Source organism: Heteronotia binoei, chromosome 13 (genome assembly GCF_032191835.1).
Source record: "Heteronotia binoei isolate CCM8104 ecotype False Entrance Well chromosome 13, APGP_CSIRO_Hbin_v1, whole genome shotgun sequence".
Classification (NCBI taxonomy): domain Eukaryota; kingdom Metazoa; phylum Chordata; class Lepidosauria; order Squamata; family Gekkonidae; genus Heteronotia; species Heteronotia binoei.
The window spans coordinates 9,882,112-9,906,879 of NC_083235.1; the positions used below are offsets into that span (position 1 = coordinate 9,882,112).

At 50.1% G+C, this 24,768-nt stretch overlaps 1 protein-coding gene across 1 annotated transcript in view; it reads left to right on the plus strand.

Moving 5' to 3' along the window:
- L1CAM (L1 cell adhesion molecule) overlaps positions 1–24,768 on the plus strand; it is a 101,100-nt gene that overhangs the window by 63,207 nt on the left and 13,125 nt on the right. The window contains exons 16-21 of the mRNA XM_060252547.1: positions 2,123–2,342; positions 3,358–3,473; positions 6,312–6,546; positions 9,057–9,179; positions 14,550–14,717; positions 18,488–18,610. Coding sequence (XP_060108530.1) covers positions 2,123–2,342; positions 3,358–3,473; positions 6,312–6,546; positions 9,057–9,179; positions 14,550–14,717; positions 18,488–18,610 — 985 coding nt within the window. The remainder of the gene's footprint in view (positions 1–2,122; positions 2,343–3,357; positions 3,474–6,311; positions 6,547–9,056; positions 9,180–14,549; positions 14,718–18,487; positions 18,611–24,768) is intronic.

Genomic DNA, 24,768 nt, shown 5'->3' on the forward strand with positions numbered 1-24,768 from the left:
CTCTCCTTTGTACAGTAGGCCGTGTACGAAGAGCCCCGTAAGCTCTTGGAGGATAGGTTACATCTGGGGTGTGCGGCCCAGGGCTTTTTTGTAGCAGGAGCTCCTTTGCATATTAGGCCACACACCCCTGATGTAGCCAATCCTCCAAGAGCTTGCAGTAGGCCCTGTACAAAGAGCCCTGTAAGCTCTTGGAGGATTGGCTACATAAAAGGGATGTGGCCTAAAATGCAAAGGAGATGCTGCTACATAAAAAGCCCCACCTGTAGCCCTTTCGATGAAGAGCCCCGTGGCGCAGAGTGTTGAAGCTGCAGCACTGCAGTCCTAAGCTCTGCTCACGACCTGCGTTTGATCCCCAGCGAAAGCTGAGTTTTCAGGTAGCCGGCTCCAGGTTGACTCAGCCTTCCATCCTTCCGAGGTCGGTCAAATGAAGACCCAGCTTGCTGGGGGTAAAAGCGTAGATGACTTGGGAAGGCAAAGGCAAACCAGCCTGTAAAAAGTCTGCCGTGAAAACGTCGTGAAAGCAACGTCACCCCAGAGTCGGAAACGACTGGTGCTTGCACGGGGGACCTTTCCTTTCCCATAGCGCTTGTGCCTTTAATGGTTTTCACCATGTTTGAAGCACTGGTGTTGGAACCCAAGAAGGTGGCCTGCTTTTGCCGTAATTGCCTTCTGGTCCTCGCAGCTTGCTGTCGTGCTGGAGCTCCCTGGGCTGTGTTCCCGGGAAGAGGCTGACGCCAGGCGATTCCGCCCAAGGATGCTTCTCCCCCGTTCAGTCAGGCAAATCTTGCCAAAATACATGAAGTGGAGGAGACAGGATTGCCAGGTCCCCCTCAGCCACCAGCGAGGGATGGAGGAGCAAAGTGGTCGTATCCAGGTTGGGAAACTCCTGGAGATTTTGGGATGGAGCCTGAGGAGGACAGGGACCCCAGTGAGATACAGCGCCCTCCAAAGCAGCCATTTCCTCCAGGGGAACTGATCTCTGCAGTCTGGAGATGAGCTGGAATTCCGGGGGATCCCCAGGTCCCACCTGGAGGCTGGCATCCCTGAAGCTCAGTGGGGCACAAAGCCACAGAGTCCCCCCTCCAAAGCAGCCATTTCCTCCAGGGGAACTGGTCTCTGCAGTCTGGAGAGGAGCTGGAATTCCGGGGAATCCCCAGGTCCTACCTGGAGGCTGGCATCCCTGAACCTCAGTGGGGCACAACGCCACAGAGTCCCCCCTCCAAAGCACCCCTTTCCTCCAGGGGAACTGGTCTCTGCAGTCTGGAGAGGAGCTGGAATTCCAGGGGATCCCCAGGTCCCACCTGGAGGCTGGCATCCCTGAACCTCAGTGGGGCACAAGGCCACAGAGCCCCCCCTCCAAAGCAGCCCTTTCCTCCAGGGGAACTGGTCTCCGTAGTCTGGAGAGGAGCTGGAATTCCAGGGGATCCCCAGGTGCCACCTGGAGGCTGGCATCCCTGAACCTCAGTGGGGCACAAGGCCACAGAGTCCCCCCTCCAAAGCAGCCCTTTCCTCCAGGGGAACTGATCTCTGCAGTCTGGAGAGGAGCTGGAATTCCAGGGGATCCCCAGGTCCCCCCTGGAGGCTGGCATCCCTGAACCTCAGTGGGGCACAAGGCCACAGAGCCCCCCCTCCAAAGCAGCCCTTTCCTCCAGGGGAACTGGTCTCCGTAGTCTGGAGAGGAGCTGGAATTCCAGGGGATCCCCAGGTCCCACCTGGAGGCTGGCATCCCTGAACCTCAGTGGGGCACAAGGCCACAGAGTCCCCCCTCCAAAGCAGCCCTTTCCTCCAGGGGAACTGATCTCTGCAGTCTGGAGAGGAGCTGGAATTCCAGGGGATCCCCAGGTCCCCCCTGGAGGCTGGCATCCCTGAACCTCAGTGGGGCACAAGGCCACAGAGTCCCCCCTCCAAAGCAGCCCTTTCCTCCAGGGGAACTGATCTCTGCAGTCTGGAGAGGAGCTGGAATTCCAGGGGATCCCCAGGTCCCCCCTGGAGGCTGGCATCCCTGAACCTCCGTGGGGCACAAGGCCACAGAGTCCCCCCTCCAAAGCAGCCCTTTCCTCCGGGGGGAACCCTACCTGACAGACTTTTCCTCATGTCCCCCCTTCTTCTATCTCCCCCTCAGCCTTTGCCCCCCATGGAGTGGAACGCTCCGGAGGTCACGTACCACGTGCAGTGGCGCCCGTTGAACGAGCCAGAGTGGGACGAGGTCGAAGTCGCCGGGCCCCCGGTGGTGGTGACGGGCACTGAGACCTTCTCCCCCTACCTCATCAAGGTGCAGGCCCACAACCCGTACGGCAGCGGACCTGAACCTGAAATCGTCAGGGGCTACTCGGGGGAAGCCAGTGAGTAAGGAGGCTGCGGTGGGGTGGGGGGGCGCTGGCAGGGGTCACAAAGCTACTGAAGAAGGAAGGAGGGTGTCTTAGAATACAGCCAGGCCTGGGATTCAGCAGGAGCTCACAGGAGCACAGCTCTTGAACCTTTCTGACAGCCCCCCTCCTATCTATCTTGTCCATTGAATAGTAGGTGCAGCTGTATAACAAATCCCTGAATTAGGAGAGCGGGCAGCCAGCCAGCCCCCAGAAGCTTTGTCACGCCCCCAGCAGCCCTCATTAACCCCGGAGAAGCCCACACCACCCTTTCTCCACTTCTTATGTGATTTTGGGCTGTAGCTGGCTTGCTGGCCTTTTGACTGGGGAGGCGGTTCAGGAGAGCCCCAGGTGAGCGAGGCCTTCTTGGGCTGGCTGGATCTCTAGCCGGTCCAAGCAGGACTCATTTGCCCCGGACTCTCCTTTCTTTTGTCGAGTTGCTTTTGGCTGGTGGGAGTCGTGTGCTAATGTGTTATGCTAATGAGCCCCACCACCTATTTTTCTACAAAACAACCCCTGAATGTAGCAATTTGTTTTAGACCAGGAGTCGCCAACGTGGAGCCTGCTGATACCTTTCCTACCACCCATGAAGTGTTTTTAGAAAGTGGGTGGGGCTAGGGTTGCCAGGTGCAAATGCTGCGCCAGTGGGGGTGGGAGGGAGGGGACAGGGCAAAGCAAGCTCTCCCTCCTCCACTTCCTCCCCAAGGGAGGAGCCTCAGCCAATGGAGAAAATAGAGGCTTTGCTCTGTAGCTTCTCTGCGATTGAGCAAGCCTGGCAAAGCAAGCTGTGATGCAGGGGGCAAAAGAGAGGGAGAAGGAAGCAGACGACAGCCAGTTGCTCGTTGGCCTGATAGGAGCCCTCTGGGGGCCTGATTAGGCCCGCGGGCTGCATATTTGACATCCCTGGCTTATGGGGAACGTTGGGCTCTGTGCTTTGTTTGGTCCATACGCGAGTACCATGAATAAAAATGAACTCCTCCTCTTCTTTCAGGGCCGGAGGCCACCCCGGAAAACGTAGGGGTGGAAGAGCTCAACAGCACCGCTATCAGGCTTTCCTGGAGTCTGCCGAATGTCGAGAAGATTTGGGGCCACCTCAAAGGATTCAAGGTAAAGCAATGATTCTGCTCGGAGGGGGTGGCGTTCCAAGGGTTGGGGAGCCAGGTGCGTAAGCAGAAAGGGTGGCTATAAGCCTTGCTTTCAGCATCCGTTTAGCCGCTATCCTTGAGATGCTGACAAAGATTGTCCGGCCTTGATACTTGGGCATGCAACTAATAATCTCCACCCCACCCCCATTTAGAAAAACGAAGAAGAAGACTTCTGCAGATGTATACCCAACCCTTTTCTCGGAATCAGAAACTGTTCTTATGTGACACAGAGTGTTGGACTGGAGGGGTCATTGGCCTGATCCCACAGGGCTTCTCTTATGTTCTTATGTGACACAGAGTATTGGACTGGATGGGCCATTGGCCTGATCCAACATAGCTTCTCTTATGTTCTTATGTGACACAGAGTGTTGGACTGGATGGGCCATTGGCCTGATCCAACATGGCTTCTCTTATGTTCTTATGCGACACAGAGTGTTGGACTGGATGGGCCATTGGCCTGATCCAACATGGCTTTTCTTATGTTCTTATGTGACACAGAGTGTTGGACTGGATGGGCCATTGGCCTGACCCAACATGGCTTCTCTTATGTTCTTATGTGACACAGTGTTGGACTGGATGGGCCATTGGCCTGATCCAACATGGCTTCTCTTATGTTCTTATGTGACACAGAGTATTGGACTGGATGGGCCATTGGCCTGATCCAACATGGCTTCTCTTATGTTCTTATGTGACACAGAGTGTTGGACTGGATGGGCCATTGGCCTGACCCAACATGGCTTCTCTTATGTTCTTATGTGACACAGTGTTGGACTGGATGGGCCATTGGCCTGATCCAACATGGCTTCTCTTATGTTCTTATGAACCCTGCTCTCATTAGGGAACATGGGGCAGTTCACAGCATACACAAACGCGACGTTTGGAATGTCAGTAGACGATAAAATCTTAAATACAAATAAATACAATAAAACAGATTTTAATGAAAAGTTTGACTGAACATCAGCTCTGGAACAAATCTGGCCAGCCAGTGAGTGAGTTCACCCATTCTCTTAACTAATTTAACTAATTAATTAACTAATTCAATGCTGCACAAAATGGGGCTGGCTTGCATGCCCTTCAAAACTCGAATAAACCCACAGGGATAGGGTTGCAAACTTCCCTATGGGATACAACCAAAAAGAGATTCACAGGAAGAAGATATTGCAGAAGAAACACCATGAATTAATAACTATCAAATATACTATGTACAATTTCTATTGGTATTCATAACCATACCATTTGTGTAAACAGTCAGCAGTGTACAAGGTTATCAAAGTTCATTCCCTACTCATACACATACATGTTAGTTCCAGATTCTCATATCCATTCAATAAGTTCCAAAAGATTTTAAAGTGCCAGTATCAGTCTTTTATAAAGTTAAAGCGCATCCAGTTTCTAAAAAGAGAAAAGTGCTTGTGCTTGAAATTTTTAAGATCCTGGATAGTTGATTGGACCCCCTTCACACCACCTCTGGGCATCATCAGAAGAACCCTGCTGGATTGGACCAGTGGTCCATCCAGTTCAGCATCCTGTCTGATACAATGGCCAGCCAATTCCTCTGGAGGGCCAGCAACAAGGCAGAGAGGTCGAGGCCTTCCCCTGGTAAGATCATCAGAAGAGCCTTGTTGGATGGTCCATCTAGTCCAGCCTCCTGTCTCACTCAGTGGCCAACCAGTTCCTCTGGAGGGCCCACAACAAGGCAGAGAGAGGCTGAGGCCTTCCCCTGAGAAGAACATCAGAAGTGCCCTGCTGGTTCAGACCAGTGAGGGTCCATCTGGTCCAGCCTCCTGTCTCACTCCATGGCCAACCAGTTCCTCTGGAGGGCCCACAACAAGGCAGAGAGAGGCCGAGGCCTTGCCCTGAGAAGAACATCAGAAGTGCCCTGCTGGCTCAGACCAGTGAGGGTCCATCTAGTCCAGCCTCCTGTCTCACTCAGTGGCCAACCAGTTCCTCTGGAGGGCCCACAACAAGGCAGAGAGAGGCTGAGGCCTTCCCCTGAGAAGAACATCAGAAGTGCCCTGCTGGTTCAGACCAGTGAGGGTCCATCTGGTCCAGCCTCCTGTCTCACTCCGTGGCCAACCAGTTCCTCTGGAGGGCCCACAACAAGGCAGAGAGAGGCCGAGGCCTTGCCCTGAGAAGAACATCAGAAGTGCCCTGCTGGCTCAGACCAGTGAGGGTCCATCTAGTTCAGCCTCCTGTCTCACTCAGTGGCCAACCAGTTCCTCTGGGGGGCCAACAACAGGGCAGAGATGCTGAGGCCTTCTGAGGTTGCCTCATGGCTCTGGGATTCAGAGGATTAGTGCCTCTGAATGAGGAGGTTCCCCTCAGCCACCATAGTCCTTTCCTCCATGAATTTGTTTAATCCCCTTAAAGCTGTTTATTCCTGTGGCCATCGCTATTGCTGTTCTTCAGTCGCACATTCGAGTCCGACTCTTCGCAACCCCTCGAACAAAGTTGTCCCAGGCCCTCCTGTCTTCTGCAATCCTCCCAAAAAAACCCCATGGACAGTAACAAAAGGCCGTTGCTATAAGAACATACAAAAACATTTTTCTTTGGAGAAATTTTTGCCACCAGAGGGGGAAATTGGAGACACATTTCCTGTAGATCCTTAAAAAAAAAGGCTTTGTTTCTGATGGAAGAAGGTGTACCCTGCGCATGCTCAGAGGCACATAGCCCAAAGGTTCTAGAAAATGGGATTAGTTGGCTTTAATCGAAGCAGGTGTGAGGCTATGGGTGGGTGGGGTGGGGAACCGGAACGACAGAGTTAAATAATGCTCTTTTTCCTCCTCCTCCCCCTCGAAAGGTTTATTACACCTGGCTAAAGCCGGAGGGAGAGCACAGCTGCCCACAGCCTCCCCCCCACGGTCATCACCACCAAAACAAACGAGATCCTCCCCTGCTGGTCGAAGGGAACGTGTCTCAAGTCGTATTGGGAGTTTTCCGACCTTGGACCCGGTACCAGATCGAGATGACTGTGCTCAATGGGAAGGGGGAAGGGCCCAAAAGCGAAGCTACGGAAGTGACCATGCTGGAGGGAGGTAAGAACCATGAACCTTAAACGAGTTACTCTCAGCCCTCCTAAATCTGTCGTTCTTTCCCTCCTCAGTTATGACTTTTCTTCCTGCCCCAGGAGCTAACTGATCTTCGTGGTCTCTGTGCAGTCCCACACATGGGTTATCTGCCTGGATTGAACCTGGAGAATTCAAAGCAATCTTAGGCATTAATTTTGGTGCGCACTCCCTCTCGTTCTGGGGAGGAAGCATCCACTGCGCATGCCTAGAACGGGAGGGAGGCGCTCCACCCACCCAGTTTCTTCTTTACCACCGTCTGGGATACACCTACTTCGCTATGTCTCCGTTTTTCTCTGCAATCTTCACTTTGTTCCTTGCATAATTAACCATTGCCTTTTTATTACAGATCCAGCACCCACCTCCGGGCAGAATAGCTTGCCAGTCACCCATGTGTGGGACTGCACAGAGACCACGAAGAAGATGGACAGGTTTCTTACCTGTAACTGATGATCTTTGAGTGGTCATCTGTGCAGTCACACACGCCCGCCCAGCCTTCCCTGCTGCTGGGTTTTTTTGCTCTCCTTACTTACAAGATTTCTCTATACAGCGGTTAGAAGAAACTGGGTGGGTGGAGTGCCTCCCTCCCGTTCTAGGCATGCGCAGTGTATGCCTCCTCCCCAGAATGAGAGGGAGTGCGCGCCAAAATTAACGTCTAAGATTGCTTTGAATTCTCTGAGGTCGGGTTCGATCCAGGCGGATAACCCATGTGTGTGACTGCACAGATGACCACTCGAAGATCATCAGTTACAGGTAAGAAACCTGTCCTTTCCACATTGCTCTCTGAACTCTGGTAATGCTTTTTAAAATTTAATACATGTTGGTTTTATGTATATTTTAACTATTACGAGTCCAGGGCTTGTTTTGTAGCACGAGCTCCTTTGCCACACATCCCTGAAGTAGCCAATGCTCCAAGAGCTTACAGTAGGCCCTGTATGAAGAGCCCTGTAAGCTCGTGAAGGATTGGCCTACTACGCAACGGGAGTTCCTGCTACGAGAAAACAAGCCCCGATGGTGACATTTTGATGAGTACTACATTTTTCGTTTGCATTCCTGTTCATTAACGTTTGGTCATCTCAAAGCCTAACTGGTAAGAGATGGGGGAGGCAGGAATTTACAGGCGAAGGGAGGCACAACCGTTGCTCTTGTCGCAGTGATGCAATTTCCAGAGCAACCCGGAAGTGATGTCATTATGCTGGGGGTGGCACTTTGGGCACATGTGAGAGTGTTGTCCCAGGTACGGTGGTGTGACATCATTATTCTGGGCGTGACCCGGAAGCGACATCATTATTCTGGAGATGACGCTGTGAGTAAGTGCTACGCATCACCCACACATGTACACATCGGGATACGATAACATTGCTTCTGGGTCATTCCATATAACAAAGCGTAAGAGACAGAACATAGTTCTCCCCCGCCACCCCCCTTTGTTAAGCTGAAAAGTTTAAGGGATGCTGTCTATAAAATTACAAATGATGCTTGCTTCTGTTGGGGTACATTTCTGTTCAACGTTTTACATATCAAACGCCGCAAGTCACAAGATAGTTGAGGGAGCTGCCCAAGCAAAACCCTAGACTTGACGCGCATTGTCATTTCCAGTTTACAGGAAATGCGAGAGCCAGTTCGGTGGAGTGATTTCAGTGTGTGGATTCTAATCTGGGAGAACTGGGTTTGATTCCCCACTTCTCCACATGCACCTGCTGAGTGACCTGGGGTCAGTCACAGTTCTTCAAAGAGCTGCTCTCTCAAGAGCAGTTCTCTCAGAGTTCTCTCAGCCCCCCTGTCATGATCCTGGCCCTAGTGAGGCCTGCAGGCCCCAGAGAAGCCTGCCTAGTAGTTACTGGGAAGAGTCTACATTTCCCAGGATCCCCTCTGATTGGGTGGCAAGGTTTTGGAGGGTAACTGGCCCAGAGAGGGGTGGGGGGCCTGGGAGGAGAACATAAAAGGGCCAAGCCCAGGCAGGAGGAGGCAGAGCTGAGGAAGAGCTGCTGCCAGGAAGAGACCCTCGCCCTGTGAGGTAGGGTGAATAGACCCAGGTCTGACTGAGACAGTCTAGGGACAGTAAGTCCAGACGTGTTAGGGCATTGGTTTCTTTTCGCTTCACCCCTTTTACTGTTGAATGCACCTTGTTAGTTTATAATGAACTGAACTGATCTTCTAAATAAACTGTTTTTTCCTGTTGTTCACTCTGCCTGGTCCTCATGCCTATTATTTGGCCTAAACTAAAAGAGGCTTGGGAGGGAACTCTGGGCCTTCTCAAGGGGAACCCTTAACCCAGAGTGATGGCAGCAATTGGTAATACCCCCCTAAGTCATGACACCCCCCAACCTCACAGGGTATCTTTTGTGGGGAGGGAAAGGGAAGGAGATTGTAAGCCACTCTTAAGTGAAGGGTGGGGTATAAATCCTCCTCTTCCTCTCCCACCCTCAGATATTTTTCTTGTGTCCTTCACACTCTATTGTCTCTGCCTCTTCGTGTAGTACCCAACCCCCCAGATGCTGTGACCATGGAACTCCTACCGAATATGACCGTGAACATTCAGTGGAAGTGCCCAAGATACCCCAATGGAGAAATACTGAAATACGGATTGACATATCATCTAGGTGAGTCCGTGAGGAGGGTGTTGACTTTGCCCTGGTGCCAAGTTGCCCAGGGAATGGGGAGGGTTGGTAGAACGTACCCCAAGATATTCTAGACCTCTTCATAATGGCTTTTAAAGACATTATGGTCATTATAATTTAACATAAGAACATAAGAGAAGCCTTGTTGGATCAGGCCAATGGCCCATCCTGTCCAACACTCTGTGTCACACAGAGTGTTGGACAGGATCACACAGAGTGTTGGACCTCCAGGGGCCATCAGGAGGTCCATCGGTAGGGGCAAAACTCCTGAAGCCCTCCCACTGATGCCCCCCAGGCACCAAGGACATAGAGCTTCACTGCCCCATAAGAGAAGCCATGTTGGATCAGACCAATGATCCATTCACTCTAACACTCTGTGTCACGCAGTGGCCAAAACCCAGGGTCCATCAAGAGATCCATCAGTGGGGTCAGGACAATAGAAGTCCTCCTGATGTTGCCCCCCTCAAGTGCCAAGAATACAGAGCATCACTTGCTCCAGACAGAGAATTCCATCAGTACCTCATAGCTAATAGCCAGTGATGGACCTCTGCTCTATATGTTTATCCAACCTCCTCTTGAAACTGTCCATGCTTGTAGCTGCCACCACCTCCTGTGGCAATGAATTTCGGAAGACTCTGTCTAGGACCCTTTTTCTTGTCAGGTAAGGTGAGCCCTTGCTCTCTTTTTTCTGAGATCCTTTTCAAATATTTGAAAACTGTGTATGCCAGGGCTTTTTTTTTTTCTAGCAGGAACTCCTTTGCATATTAGGCTACACCCCCCCCTGATGTAGCCAATCCTCCAAGAACTTACAGTAGGCCCTGTAAGAAGAGCCCTGTAAGCTCCAGGAGGATTGGCTACATCAGGGGGTGTGTGGCCTAATATGCAAAGGAGTTCCTGCTAAAAAATAAAAAAGCCCTGGTTTGTGCACATAGTTTTTTCCCTGGAAACTGGCAAGGGTGATGGGACTTGCCAGCAGTGAGGAGAGGCCTAGCCTGGTGTCACAGCGGTATCACCAGCGACATGGCAACATCACTTCCACCTCACACCAGAAGTGAGGTCGTATCACCAAATGATGCAAGACACTCTAGTATTTGTGAGGAAGCTCTATGGTAGAAGCTGCTTTTACCACAGAGTTTTTCACCAGAGCGTCCCACATCACTGTTGATGCAATGATGTCGTTTCTGGTGTGTGGTGGAAGTCACATTGGCACATTGCCAGTGACATCACTGGGATGCCATGCTAGGCTTCCCCCTGCTGCTGATAAGTTTGCCTGCCCAGTAGTTGATTGGCGGTGGAAGGCAGTGGCTACTGGCACAGGATCCCTCACCCCCAGCAGGGGCTTGGCAGCCCAATCCACACATCTCCCACACTCGACACGTACTTCCATCAAGCTCGGTTTAAAATTCCTGAATATTGGCTGCTCAGTGTGTTTTGCCTCCTGCCCTCCTTCTTGCTCCCCATCTTGGACACTCTGTGAACCTCTTTTTGCTGTCCTCTGAAGGGAAAATTTGTGTTGGGGAGTCGCCTTCTCTTGTGTCGCCCCATGAGCTTCAAATTGAACAGAAGAGGATCTCTGGCACCGAGACTGGACCCAATAAGTAGAAGCAGACTGGCACCCCAGCAGTCCAAAAGTTTCACAAAACACCACCCGAGGTGGTGAAAGATAAAGATCTGAAATAACTAAAGCTGTTTTGTGAGGTAAAAGTTTTGTCAAAATGCCTCCTCAGTGAGCAAAAGCTCTTGAGGAGAGTGAAGCAGATGTGGTAGCTACAGGCTGTAGCACAAAAGTTGAGGAGAATAAGAATACAGATTGAGCAGGGATCTGGAAAATAAAGCAGGGAATTGAAAAGGCCCAATTGGAATAAAGGAGAAAGACCTTGAGGCGCTGAGAATGAGATAAAAAGGCCAGGAAAGGGAAAGGGAATTTAAAAGAGAGAATTCCAAAGGCAGCATGAACTTGGATGAAGTCAATTAAAATGAATCATAGTCATAGAGGTGGAAGGGCCCTAGAGGCCATCGAGTCCAGCCCCCTGCTTGGTGCAGGATCAGCCTAGAGCAGAGGTGTCAAACTCTTTAGGGTTTGTAGAGTCTTTCGGGATCAAGTGCCATTTTCTACTGGAGAAAGTTTTCCTTCCAGACGTTTCGTTCTCAGCTGCGGAGAACATCCTCAGTGGCGTTGCAGCCGGAGCAGGCGCTCAGACCTTCAAACTCTTGTTATGAGGGCCGGATCTGATATAAATGAGACCTTGCCAGGCCATGTCAGGCCAGGCCATATGTATTCCTATTTAATATGAGGTAGCAAAGATAAAAACTTTAGAAAGGACACAGACAAAGACAAAGTTTTTTTTCTAAAAAAACTTAAAATAAAACATGATTAAGACATTAGCACTTGTTGGCCTTAATGATGCTGTCTTTTTATCTCTCCCATGCAATTCAGGGAACTGGGCAAAAGAAGCTCTGGCTCTTTCCTTCCTTCCCCAGGGGACCAGGAGGGGGAAGAGCCTCAGCCTATAGAAGGAAGAGAGGTATAACTCGGTAGCTCTGCTGCGCAATTGAGAGGGCCTGGCAAAGTAAGCTATTCCTCCCCAAGGGAAGAGCCTCAGCCAATGAGGAAAACAGAAGTTTTGCTCTGTAGCTCTTGTGCGATTGAGCAAGCCTAGCAAAGCAAGCTGTGATGCAGAAGGAAGCAAGAGAGAGGAAGAAGGAAGCAGATGAAAGCCAGTTGCTTGGGGGCCCGATAGGAACCCTCCGGGGGCCTGATTCGGCCCCCGGCCCACATGTTTGACACCCATGGCCTAGAGCATTCCTGATGTGTTTGCCCAGTTCAAGATTGCCGGTGAGGGCAAGCTCACCATTCCTTGCTAGCTGATTCCACTACTGAACAGCTCTGGCTGTAAAAATGTTTTTCCTAATATCCAGCTGGTACCTTTCCGCCCTTTATTTAAACCCACGATTGCGAGTCCTCCCCTTTGCTGCCAACAGGAACAGCTCCCTGGCCTCCGGTGACAGGCCTTCAAAGACTTCAAGAGAGCGATCCTATCCCTCCTCCCCTCCCTTCAACCTCCTCATCTCCAGACTGAACATTCCCAAGTCCCTCAGCCTCTCCTCCTAGGGCTTCTTGGTCTCCAGGCCCCTGGAAGAATTGCAGTTGAGAGCTGAGTTGGGAAATACTAGGCTAGGGGCGCGTGGCATTGAACAAAAAGAAATTGCCAGAATTTCAGAAAGGAGACGATATTGTTAGCTTTATTTTTCATTTGGTGCTGGGGGGTGGGGGGCAGGCAACAATGGGAGGGCTTCTAGTGTCCTGGCCCCACTGGTGGACCTCCTGAGGGCACCTTGGGTTTTTTGGCCACTGTGTGACACAGAGTGTTGGACTGGATGGGCCTTTGTTCTGATCCAACATGGCTTCTCTTGTGTTCCTATGTCTGGGGCCAGTGATGCTCTGTATTCTAGGTGCTTGGGGGGGGGGAGCAACAGGGAGAGGACTTCTAGTGTCCTGGCCCCACTGGTGGACCTCTTGATGGTGCAGAGTGTTGGACTGGATAGGCCACTGACCTGATCCAACATGGCTTCTCTTTCGCTCTTATTATATCCAGGGCAGTGATGCTCTGTATTCTAGGTGCTTGGGAAGGGCAACAGTGGGAGGGCTTCTAGTGTCCTGGCCCCACTGATGGACCTTCTGATGGCACCTGGGATTTTTTGGCCACTGTGTGACACAGAGCGTTGGACTGGATGGGCCACTGACCTGATCCAACATGGCTTCTCTTTCATTCTTATTATATCTGGAGCAGTAATGCTCTGTATTCTTGGTGCTTGGGGGGCAACAGTGAGAGGGCTTCTGGTGTCCTGGCCCCACTGGTGGACCTCCTGAGGGCATCTGGGATTTTTTGGCCACTGTGTGACACAGGGCATTGGACTGGATGGGCCACTGACCTGATCCAACATGGCTTCTCTTTCATTCTTATTATATCTGGAGCAGTGATGCTCTGCATTTTTGGTGCTTGAGGGGCAATGTTGGGAGGGCTCCACCAGTGGACCTCCTGATAGCTCCTGGGTTTTGTTTTTTAAAATTTTCAAAGTAAATTTTATTTTAAAAATTTCAACAGGGTACAGAAACAAAAAAGAGTCATCTATTATAAAGGTACAGGATTTGATGAAGCATATTAAAAAGTATCAAGCTTGGTATTAAAATAAAATACATTATAAAACTGTATGCAAAGGATAGGATATTAACAATTTAACCTTTTAACCATACTTTAAGATGGCCTAATGCAGGGGTGGCCGACGATAGCTCTCCAGACCTTTTTTGCCTACAACTCCCACCAGCCCCAGCCAGCATGGCCAATGGCTGGGGCTGATGGGAGTTGTAGGCAAAAAACATCTGGAGGGCTACCGTTGGCTAACCCTGGCTTAATGAATTCCATGAAAAATTCAAGGGAACCTTAAGAAAGATGGAGGAACCCACATATTAGTTAAGAAGAAAGAAAAAGCAAAATAGAATTAGGATTAAGTATAAATGTGTGGATAAGCAAGGCAAACTTACATTAAACAGACAAAAGGCAGAAGCTCACATATAGTAACAGAAAAAACATTCAAAAAGACACCCACTCCTCTGTCAAGGATTCAGAAATAGAGATGAGAGACAGAAAGGAAGCCCTTGGGTTTTGGCCACTGTGTGACACAGAGTGTTGGACTGGATGGGCCATTGGCCTGATCCGACAGGGCTTCTCTTATGTTCTTATGTCTGGGGCAGTGATGCTCTGTATTCTTGGTGCTTGGGTGGGGGGCAACAGTGGGAGGGCTGCTAGTGTCCACTGATGGACCTCCTGATGGCACCTGGTTATTTTGGCCACTGTGCGACACAGACAGTTGGACTGGAGGGGCCATTGGCCTGATCCAACATGGCTTCTCTTACGTTCTTATGTCTGAGGCAGTGATGCTCTGTATTCTGGGTGCTGGGGCGGGGGGGCAACAATGGAAGGGCTTCTAGCGGCCTGGCCGCACTGGTGGACCTCCTGATGGCACCTGGGGGGCTTTTTGGCCACTGTGTGACACAGAGTGTTGGCTGGGATGGGCCATTGGCCTGATCCAACATGGCTTCTCTTCTGTTAGCTTCAAAAGGGCTCGTAAAGATTTTCCAGTGGCTGACGGTTTAAGTCCGGGAGATAAAGGTTCTGTGCCAGCAACACCCTCCGACATGCCACCCTCTGCCAGGCTTGGTGCCCCTAGTGGCCACTTGGGCTGCTTTGACAGCAAACGACGCCGCAACTGCTCAGATTCCAGAGTTTGCCCTTCGTTGTATCACACACGGTATTAATAGCTCTGTCCCCACAACTGCCTTCTTCCATCTAGCCAATGAAACAGAAGGGGATCTTATTATCGATATCCCAGAAAGTCTGCATTCGTACACCATCGCCGGGCTGGTGCCCAACGCCGACTACAAGTTCTATTTGTGGGCATCGACGAAAGCGGGGCCTGGGGAGCCCTACGTCCTCGAGGGGAGCACAATTCCAGACTCAGGTAAGAAAAGGCCTTTTGAGTAATCTCTTCATAAGTTTGGTGTAGTGGTGAAGTGCACGGACTCTTATCTGGGAGAACCGGGTTTGATTCCCCACTCTTCCACTTGCACCTGCTGGACTGGCCTTGGGTCAGCCACAGCTCTAGCAGAGTTGCCCTTGAAAGGGCAGCTTCTGGGAGAGCTCTCAGCCCCACCCACTTCACAGGGTGTCTGTTGTGAGGGGAGAAGATAAAGGAGATTGTAGACCACTCTGAGACTCTGTCCTTGAAAGGGCAGCTTCTGGGAGAGCCGTCTCAGCCACACCCACCTCACAGGGTGTCTGTTGTGGGGGAGGAAGGGAAAGGAGATTGTAGGCCACTCTGAGACTCTGTCCTTGAAAGGGCAGCTTCTGGGAGAGCTCTCTCAGCCCCACCCACCTCACAGGGTGTCTGTTGTGGGGGAAGAAGATAAAGGAAACTGTGAGCCGCTCTGAGATTCGGAGTGGGGGTGGGAAATAAATCCAATATCATCATCATCATCATCATCATCATCATCATCATCATGAGAAAGAGAGAGGAAATTAGAATTTCTCACGCAGTGGCATGGATCCCCCGTTTAGAGAGAGGGAATACAAATGGCAGGTCCGGATCTACAATTTTTTTGCGGGGGGGGGGGGAGGCAAAATTAAAAAATGACACCCCCTTATGGGCCCATTTGATCTTATGAGCCCATAGAATAGAATGGACTCCATACCCAATTTGGCACGCCCCCCCCTTTGTTGGCGCCCGGGGCAAGTACCCCCCTCTGCCCCACCCCCAGATCCGGCTCTGACAAACGGGGTATGATGACCTCTTTAAATGGAATAAACTGAGGGGGGTTTTTTGTAGCAGACACTTCTCTGCATATTAGGCCACACACCTCTGAGGTAGCAAATCCTCTTGGAGCTTACAGGAGGGCCTGTACGAAGAATCCTGTAAGCTTTCGAAGGATTGGCTACATCAGGGGGGCGTGGCCTCATATGCAAAGGGAGTGCCTGCTGCAAAAAGGAAAAAAAAAAGCCCTGGGGATCTGAGTCTGCCCATTGGAATAAACCCAGTGCGTGAGCAAAAACACCACTTGGAATCACATGAGCTTCACAAAAGTCGTCCTCGGAAGAAGAATGTGTTCTCCAAGCCATAATCGACTCACAGCACCCTGTCTGCAGGGTGTTCCAAGCAATAGGTGTTCAGAGGTGGTTGCCATTGCCTGCCTCTGCATCCCAACTTCATTTTTAAATTTTTTTGCCATCAAGTCACAGCTAACTTATGGCAACCCTGTGGGGTTCTTCAGGCAAGAGACTTCAGAGGTGGCTTTCCATTGCCTGTCTCCATGTCACAACCTTGGACTTCCCAAGCGGTCTCCCATCCAAATACTGATCAGCTTAGTTTAGCTTCCGGGATCTGATGAGATTGAGTGAGCCTGGAACATCCTCATAGCAACACATACCTAACGTGTGAAAGCATCCTTCCTTCCTCTCTCTTTCTCTCCTTCCTTCCTCTCCTCTCGCTTTCCTTCCTTCTTCTCTTCCTCTCTCTCTCTCCTTCCTTCCTTCCTTCCTTCCTTCCTTCCTTCCTTCCTTCCTTCCTTCCTTCCTTCCTTCCTTCCTTCCTTCCTCTCTTTCTCTCCTTCCTTCCTTCCTCTCTTCCTCTCTCTCCTTCCTTCCTCTCTTCCTCTCCTCCCTTCCTTCCTTCCTTCCTTCCTTCCTTCCTCTCTCTCTCCTTCCTTCCTTCCTCTCTCTCTCCTTCCTTGCTTTCTCTCCTTCCTTCCTTCCTTCCTTCCTTCCTTCCTTCTTCCTTCCTTCCTTCCTCTCTCTTTCTCTCCTTCCTCTCTCTTTCTCTTCCTTCCTTCCTTTCTCTTCCTCTCCTTCCTTCCTCTCTTCCTCTTTCTCCTTCCTTCCTTTCTCTTTCTCTCCCTCCTTCCTCTCTTCCTCTCCCTCCTTCCTTGCTTTCTCTCCTTCCTTCCTTCCTCTCCTTCCTTCCTCTCTTCCTCTTTCTCCTTCCTTCCTTTCTCTTTCTCTCCTTCCTTCCTTCCTCTCCTCTCTCCTTCCTTCCTTCCTCTCTCCTTCCTTCCTTCCTTCCTTCCTTCCTTCCTTCCTTCCTTCCTTCCTTCCTCTCTTTCTCTCCTTCCTTCCTCTCCTTCCTTCCTTCCTTCCTCTCTCTCTCCTTCCTTCCTCTTTTCCTCTCCTTCCTTCCTTCTTCTCTCTTTCTCTCCTTCCTACCTTTCTCTTTCTCTCCTTCCTTTCTCTCTCTTTCTCTCCTTCCTTCCTTCCTTCCTTCCTTCCTTCCTTCCTCTCTTTCTCTCCTTCCTTCCTCTCTCTTTCTCTTCCTTCCTTCCTCTCTTTCTCTCCTTCCTTCCTCTCTCTTTCTCTTCCTTCCTTCCTTCCTTCCTCTCCTTCTTTCCTTCCTTCCTTCCTTCCTTCCTTCCTTCCTTCCTTCCTTCCTTCCTTCCTTCCTTCCTTCCTTCCTTCCTCTCTTTCTCTCCTTCCTTCCTCTCTTCCTCTTTCTCCTCCCTTCCTTTCTCTTTCTTTCCTTCCTTCCTCTCTTCTTCTCTCTCCTTCCTTCCTCTCTCTTTCTCTCCTTCCTTCCTTCCTTCCTTTCCTTTCCTTCCTTCCTTCCTTCCTTCCTTCCTCTCTTTCTCTCCTTCCTTCCTTCCTTCCTCTCTTTCTCTCCTTCCTTCCTCTCCTTCCTTCCTTCCTTCCTTCCTTCCTTCCTTCCTTCCTTCCTTCCTTCCTTCCTTCCTTCTTTCCTTCCTTTCTCTCTCCTTCCTTCCTCTTTTCCTCTCCTTCCTTCCTCTCTCTTTCTCTCCTTCCTTCCTTTCTCTTTCTCTCCTTCCTTTCTCTCTCTTTCTCTCCTTCCTTCCTTCCTTCCTCTCTTTCTCTCCTTCCTTCCTCTCTCTTTCTCTTCCTTCCTTCTTTCCTTCCTTCCTTCCTCTCTTTCTCTCCTTCCTTCCTCTCTTCCTCTTTCTCCTCCCTTCCTTTCTCTTTCTTTCCTTCTTTCCTCTCTTCCTCTCTCTCCTTCCTTCCTCTCTCTTTCTCTCCTTCCTTCCTTCCTTCCTTCCTTCCTTCCTTCCTTCCTTCCTTCCTTCCTTCCTTCCTTCCTCCCTCCCTCCCTTCCTCCCTTCCTTCCTTCCATTTTCTAAGGTGAAGAAAACAAAGTGCCAGTTTGGTGTAGCGGTTAAGTGCATGGACTCTTAGCTTGAAGAACCAGGTTTGATTCCCCACTCCTCCACTTGCCGCTGCTGGAACAGCCTTGGGTCAGCCATAGCTGTTGTAGGAGTTGTCCTTGAAAGGGGAGCTGCTGTGAGAGCCCTCTCAGCCCCACTCACCTCACAGGGTGTCTGTTGTGGGGGAAGAAGGCAAAGGAGATTATAAGCTGCTCTGAGACTCTGATTCAGAGAGAAGGGTGGGGTATAAATCTACCATCGTTTTCTTCTACCTGAACTTCCACTTGTTTGCGGGGCGTGGGGTGGAAGCAATTATCAGAAATCTAAAGTCTGTCACACACCGGGTTAATTTGCGGTTTTCTGCATTACAGAATCTTAGGATAACAGGAAGATGGATGCACACAGGTGCTCCCAGGCTAATGACTATGAGCACATTTCAGTGCTTTTTTTCTACCGCCTTGATTATCTCTTTCTCTAAAGAGGACCCTGGCAATTCACCAGACAGGCACTTTGCTCTGTAGGCTCTTGAATGACTTCTTGAAGATATGGCACTAACACGTTCTCTTTTCGGCTTCCTTTCCCGCCTGCCTAGTGCTGCTGTCTTTCGAGAACATCACCGCCGCCGAAGTAGGAGAGAACTTCACCGTCATCAGGTGGATCCCACAGGCGAAACGACGAGATGTAGAGTTTTCGGTCCATATCATGGACAAGACCGGTAAGGGCGGAGAAGAGGGCTTCTTACGGGTGGGCAGGACCAGGCAAATAACAACATTCCCTTCTTGCATTTGTTATCGTGTCAGTCCTATTAGAGAGCCGGTGTGGTGTGGTGGTTAAGTGCGCAGACTCTTATCTGGGAGAACCGGGTTTGATTCCCCACTCCTCCCCTTGGGTCAGCCATAATTCTCAGAGGTTGTCCTTGAAAGGGTAGCTTCTGGGAGAGCTCCCTCAGCCCCAACTACCTCACAGGGTCTGTTGTGGGGGAGGGAGATAAAGGAGATTGTAAGCTGCTCTGAGACTCTGATTTAGAGAGAAGGACGGGGTATAAATCTGCAGCCGTTTTCTCCAGGGAAACTGATCTCTGCTGTCTGGAGATAAGCAGGAATTCCGGGGGATCCCCAGGTCCCACTTGGAGGTTGGCATCCCTGAACCTCAGTGGGGTCCAAGGCCACAGAGTCCCCCCTCCGAAGCAGCCCTTTCCTCCAGGGGAACTGATCTCTGTAGTCTGGAGAGGAGCTGGAATTCTGGGGGATCCCCAGGTCCCACCTGGAGGCTGGCATCCCTGAACCTCAGTGGGGCAGAAGGCCACAGAGTCTCCCCTCCAAAGCAGCCCTTTCCTCCAGGGGAACTGATCTCTGCAGTCTGGAGAGGAGCTGGAATTCTGGGGGATCCCCAGGTCCCACCTGGAGGCTGGCATCCCTGAACCTCAGTGGGGCACAAGGCCACAGAGTCCCCCCTCCAAAGCAGCCCTTTCCTCCAGGGGAACTGATCTCTGCAGTCTGGAGAGGAGCTGGAATTCAGGGGGATCCCCAGGTCCCACCTGGAGGCTGGCATCCCTGAACCTCAGTGGGGCACAAGGCTACAGAGTCCCCCCTCCAAAGCAGCCCTTTCCTCCAGGGGAAGTGATCTTTGCAGTCTGGAGAGGAGCTGGAATTCCGGGGGATCCCCAGGTCCCACCTGGAGGCTGGCATCCCTGAACCGCAGTGGGGCACAAGGCCACAGAGTCCCCCCTCCAAAGCAGCCCTTTCCTCCAGGGGAAGTGATCTCTGCAGTCTGGAGAGGAGCTGGAATTCCGGGGGATCCCCAGGTCCCACCTGGAGGCTGGCATCCCTGAACCTCAGTGGGGCACAAGGCCACAGAGTCCCCCCTCCAAAGCAGCCCTTTCCTCCAGGGGAACTGATCTCTGCAGTCTGGAGAGGAGCTGGAATTCCAGGGGATCCCCAGGTCCCACCTGGAGGCTGGCATCCCTGAACCTCAGTGGGGCACAAGGCCACAGAGTCCCCCCTCCAAAGCAGCCCTTTCCTCCAGGGGAACTGATCTCTGCAGTCTGGAGAGGAGCTGGAATTCCGGGGGATCCCCAGGTCCCACCTGGAGGCTGGCATCCCTGAACCTCAGTGGGGCACAAGGCCACAGAGTCCCCCCTCCAAAGCAGCCCTTTCCTCCAGGGGAACTGAGCTCTGCAGTCTGGAGAGGAGCTGGAATTCTGGGGGATCCCCAGGTCCCACCTGGAGGCTGGCCTTGCTACTGTTTCCTGAGGGGCTGTTTGCAACAAAAGGACAAAACTGTTAGTTGCAGATTAAACCACTTTGGGTCCCCCTCTGCAGGAGAAGAGCAGGATAGAAGTGCTTCAAATGAATGTTTTAAATTTTAAAAACTCCGCCGATCAGGCGCTGACAGGCGGTGGGAAAAGAGGTGATTCCAAGCGGAAGCCTCGCTGAACTGCCCGCGTTTCCCCCGGGTTGACAGCAGATACGAAAGGGGCAAGGCAGAAACACAAGCAGGTCTAAAGACTCTCTGGGATTGTTGAGGTCCAGATTGAGGGCTGGTGGCTGAGGGAGGCCATCTGGGCGCTCCAACTGTCTGGGCCCCAGACGACTGGCTTTCAGCCTGCCCGTCTCCAGGATATTCGCGCACCCTGACAGATGGAAGAGAGCTGGTAGATAAAAGTCCTTGCCAACTGCCAGTGTGGATTCCCAGATCTGGCGTACTTTACTCGGGGTGGGGGGAGGTGCAGCTCAGCCACTGTGGAAGTTCCCAGGGGTGTCTTAGAATCATTAAGTTGTTTGGGCAGAAAGCCAAAGGCAATTTTAATCATGGACTCCATGCAATATACTTCCTCACTACCTCTGATTGACTTCCAAAATTAGGGGAGGGACGGTGGCTCAGTGGTAGAGCCTCTGCTTGGTAAGCAGAAGGTCCCAGATTCAATCCCCAGCATCTCCAACTAAAAAGGGTCCAGGCAAGTAGGCGTGAAAAACCTCAGCTTGAGACCCTGGAGAGCCACTGCCAGTCTGAGTAGACAATATTGACTTTGATGGACCCAGGGTCTGATTCAGTAGAAGGCAGCTTCATATGTTGATACGACACTCATACCACATACTAGTCCTAAAGGATGTGGCATGGTTTGCTTGCTTCTGGCATCTGAACTGTGTTTTATTAAACACACCGCTGACTGATCTGGAAAGGAGTACATTCGCCCCTTCTACTCCCTGATTCATACATTCTTGACTCCAGAATACATAGGACTAATTTCATACCTGTGCTTCACTACGGTATGTGAGTGCTATTTGGGAATTTCTTTGCTGCACCTCTAAGTTGCTTCCTCCTTGTAGCATCGGTGTATCTTCCATGATGTCTGCCAGGAGTTTCCTTGAGGGCAGCAAGAGGTGATGGCTGTGAGAGGCGTGTGTATGTGTGTGTGTGTGTTGGCCTGAGGGAGCAGTGGTGTGTAGACACTTTGGCACGTTCATGTGAGAGGTTCACTTCCAAAGAGGCTCTCAAAAGGTTGTGCACCATTTTCCCCATATTATTTGAAAGCTTAGTTTCCATACTAGCTTTTATGTAAAATCTCTAGTGAATTTGTTGAGGAAGGCTGGGAGGTGCATTTTACCTCAGGACGCATTCAATGACTCCCAATAGGAAATGCATACTATTTAGAATGTTGTGCGTGAGGACCCATCAGGCACAATACGCAAATTACCTCTGTGTTCCAACTGTTTTTGGGGTGTGGGGGGGCTCACCACCTCCCTAGGCAGCGGATTCCGCTGCTGAACTACACTTACTTTTTAAAAAAAAATCTTTAACATCAAGCTGATACCTTTCCACCTATAATTTAAACCCATTATTGTGAGCCCTTTCCTCTCGCCGCACCTCAAAACAGATATTCCAGCATTGGGAAAAGTGCAGAAAAGGGCAACTAGAACGATTAAAGGGTTGGAGCACTTTCCTTAGGAAGAAAGGTTTAAACGCTTGGGGCTCTTCGGCTTGGAGAAACGTCGATTGCAGGGTGACACGATAGAGGTTGACAAGATGATGCGTAGGATAGAGAAGGGAGGGAAAGAGGGTCCTTTTCAAAGGGTGATTAACATGTGGAATTCACTGCCACAGGAGGTGGCGGCTACAAGCATAGACGGCTTCAAGAGGGGATTGGATAAGCATATGGAGCAGAGGTCCATCAGTGGCTATTAGCCACAGCTTATTGTTGGAGCTCTCTGAGGCAGTGATGCTCTGTATTCTGGATGCTTGGGGCACAGTGGGAGGGCTTCTAGTGTCCTGGCCCCAGTGATGGACCTCCTGATGGCACCTGGGTTTTTTTGGCCACTGTGTGACACAGAGTGTTGGACTGGATGGGCTGTTGGCCTGATCCAACATGGCTTCTCTTATGTGACACAGAGTGTTGGACTGGATGGGCCATTGGCCTGATCCAACACGGCTTCTCTTATGTTCTTACGTTCTCTCCTGCCAACAGGAACAGCTCCCTGCCCTCCTCTAAGTCGGCAGGCTTTCAAATACTTCAAGAGAGCAATCATGTCCTCCTTCAGCCTTTCCCCATTCAGCCTCGTCACTTCTCTTCTGTCTCTGTTCTATTCTGTCCACATCCTTTTTGAAGTGAGGCCTCTGGAACCGCACAGAAAGAGTCAAGGAAGCGGCCCGACCAATGCGATGAAGGACGATGAAGTCTTGTCATTTGGCTTCCTCTGATGTTGTCTCCTGGCTCTGCGGTTCAGAGGCATAGTGCTTCTGAACGTGAGGGTTGCCCTCAGTCTCTGCGGCTAGTAGCCATTCCCAGACTTCTCCATTAAACTATCTAATCCCCCTTTTTAAAGCGGTTTACTCCTGTGACCGTCACTCCAACCTCTGGCAGCCAGTTCCACCTTTTAATCACTCTCTGTATAAAGTTCTCTTTGTCAACTTTCTCCACCCCACACGTAATTCTGTCATGTCCCGTGGCGCAGAGTGGTAAGCTGCAGTACTCTGCTCATACGACCTGAGTTCGATCCTAGCAGAAGCTGGGTTCAGGTTGCCGGCTCAAGGTTGACTCAACCTTCCATCCTTCTGCGGTCGGTAAAATGAGTACCCAGCTTGCTGGGAGGGGGAGGGGTCAAGTGTAGATGTCTGGGAAGGAAGTGGCAAACTACCTCATAAAAAGTCTGCCGAGAAAAGGTCATGATGTGACGTCACCCCATTGGTCAGTAATGATTCAGTGCTTGCACAGGGGACTACCTTTACCTTTTACCTATCATGTCTCCCTCATGTTTTGCTTTTCTAAATGGAAAAGTCCCAGACTCCTCAGCTTTTCTTCCTAGGGAAGGTGTTCTAACACCATCATCTCACCTAGAGATGTAAAATTTCTGGAAATTTTGAAGCTCAGAAAAACCCCCAGGTTGTTTCTGGGTTTTTTCCCCCGGAAAAGAACAGAAAATTTCGTAAAAATCGGGGGGGGGGGGGGAGCTACGTTAGCTCTTTTTTTTCCTTTTACAGATTGAAAGTCATTTTGTTACTTTAGGAACATAAAATATGACTACGGACAGTTTTACTTGGCATGAAATTATCACAACTTATTATCACAGCTTATTAAAAATAATAGTGTATCCAAACAATTCTTACAAACGGAATTTACTTTTAAAATAGTTAGTTGTGATTGTAACAAATGGAGCAACAATCCCCTGAACTGTTTACTAGTTTATGTGGAACAGATTAAAGAAACCTCCACAAAATGATTTTTAAAAATCCAGAAATAACAATTATTCATGTTTCCTCTCAATAGTATTAAATAAAAAAAAAACTTGTTCTCATAAAAAGAATTGAAGAGGGGGGAAGTGTATAGAAGGGAGTGTAGGACTAAGTTTCAGTGAATGGGCATGACCTAGGACTTGCTTGTCCTCAGTGCACAGAAATTAGAATAATCTGATACCACACATTTCTTAGAAATGATGTGGAAAATATTTGAACACCTTGTCTTAAAATGTTTTATTCGTCATGTTAAAACCAAATGTTCCATAATCAATTTATTTTCTTTTTGTCAATTTTTCTGAATTTTTCGGAAAAAAACGAAACAAAAAAAAAAAGCTTCAGGGAAAAAAATGTTTTTTCCTGAATTTTTCCGGGCCTTCGCGTCTCTAATCTCGCCTGCTCTCCTCTGTACTTTTTTCCAGCTCTGCAGAGACCTTTTAAAGAAATGGTGAACAGAACTTTATGCAGTGTGTACTTCATGTACTTTTACATTTTGTTTTCTTCTAATAATAATAATAATAATAATACATTTTATTTATATCCCGCCCTCCCCGCCGAGGCAGGCTCAGGGCGGCTAACAACATCAATTAATATAACAGATTATATAATAATTTAAACAATAGGTAACAATTAATTAAAATTCTAAAAACAATAAAACAATAAAATTAACATCTTGGTGCTATTCCGACAGATGACAAATCATTGAAGCAGTCTCTCAGTTTTTAGTCGGTGAAGGCTTCACCGAAGAGGATGGTCTTGCAGGCCCTGCGGAATCGATCAAAGTCCCGCAGGGCCCGCACTTCCTCCGGGAGCTGGTTCCATAAGTGTGGAGCTACAACGGAGAAAGCCCGAGTGCAGGTACTCTGCAGCTTTGCTTCCTTCGGCCCAAGAATAGTCAGTAGGTCCTTCCCTGCTGACCTCGGTGCTCTCTGGGGTTTATATGGGGAAAGACATATTTATATGTCTCCTTGATTTCCATAAGGTAGAATGGCAGTTTATGAATATTTGCTGGGTCAAAACATTTCTCAAGGAATGTTGTTCCGATTAAAATTAAAAACCAAAAGAGCCAGAGCAATTCCCTACTAGCCTTATGCCGCTCTGACTCTCCTCTTCTCCATGGGGCTTCCGTTGGCTTTCACACAC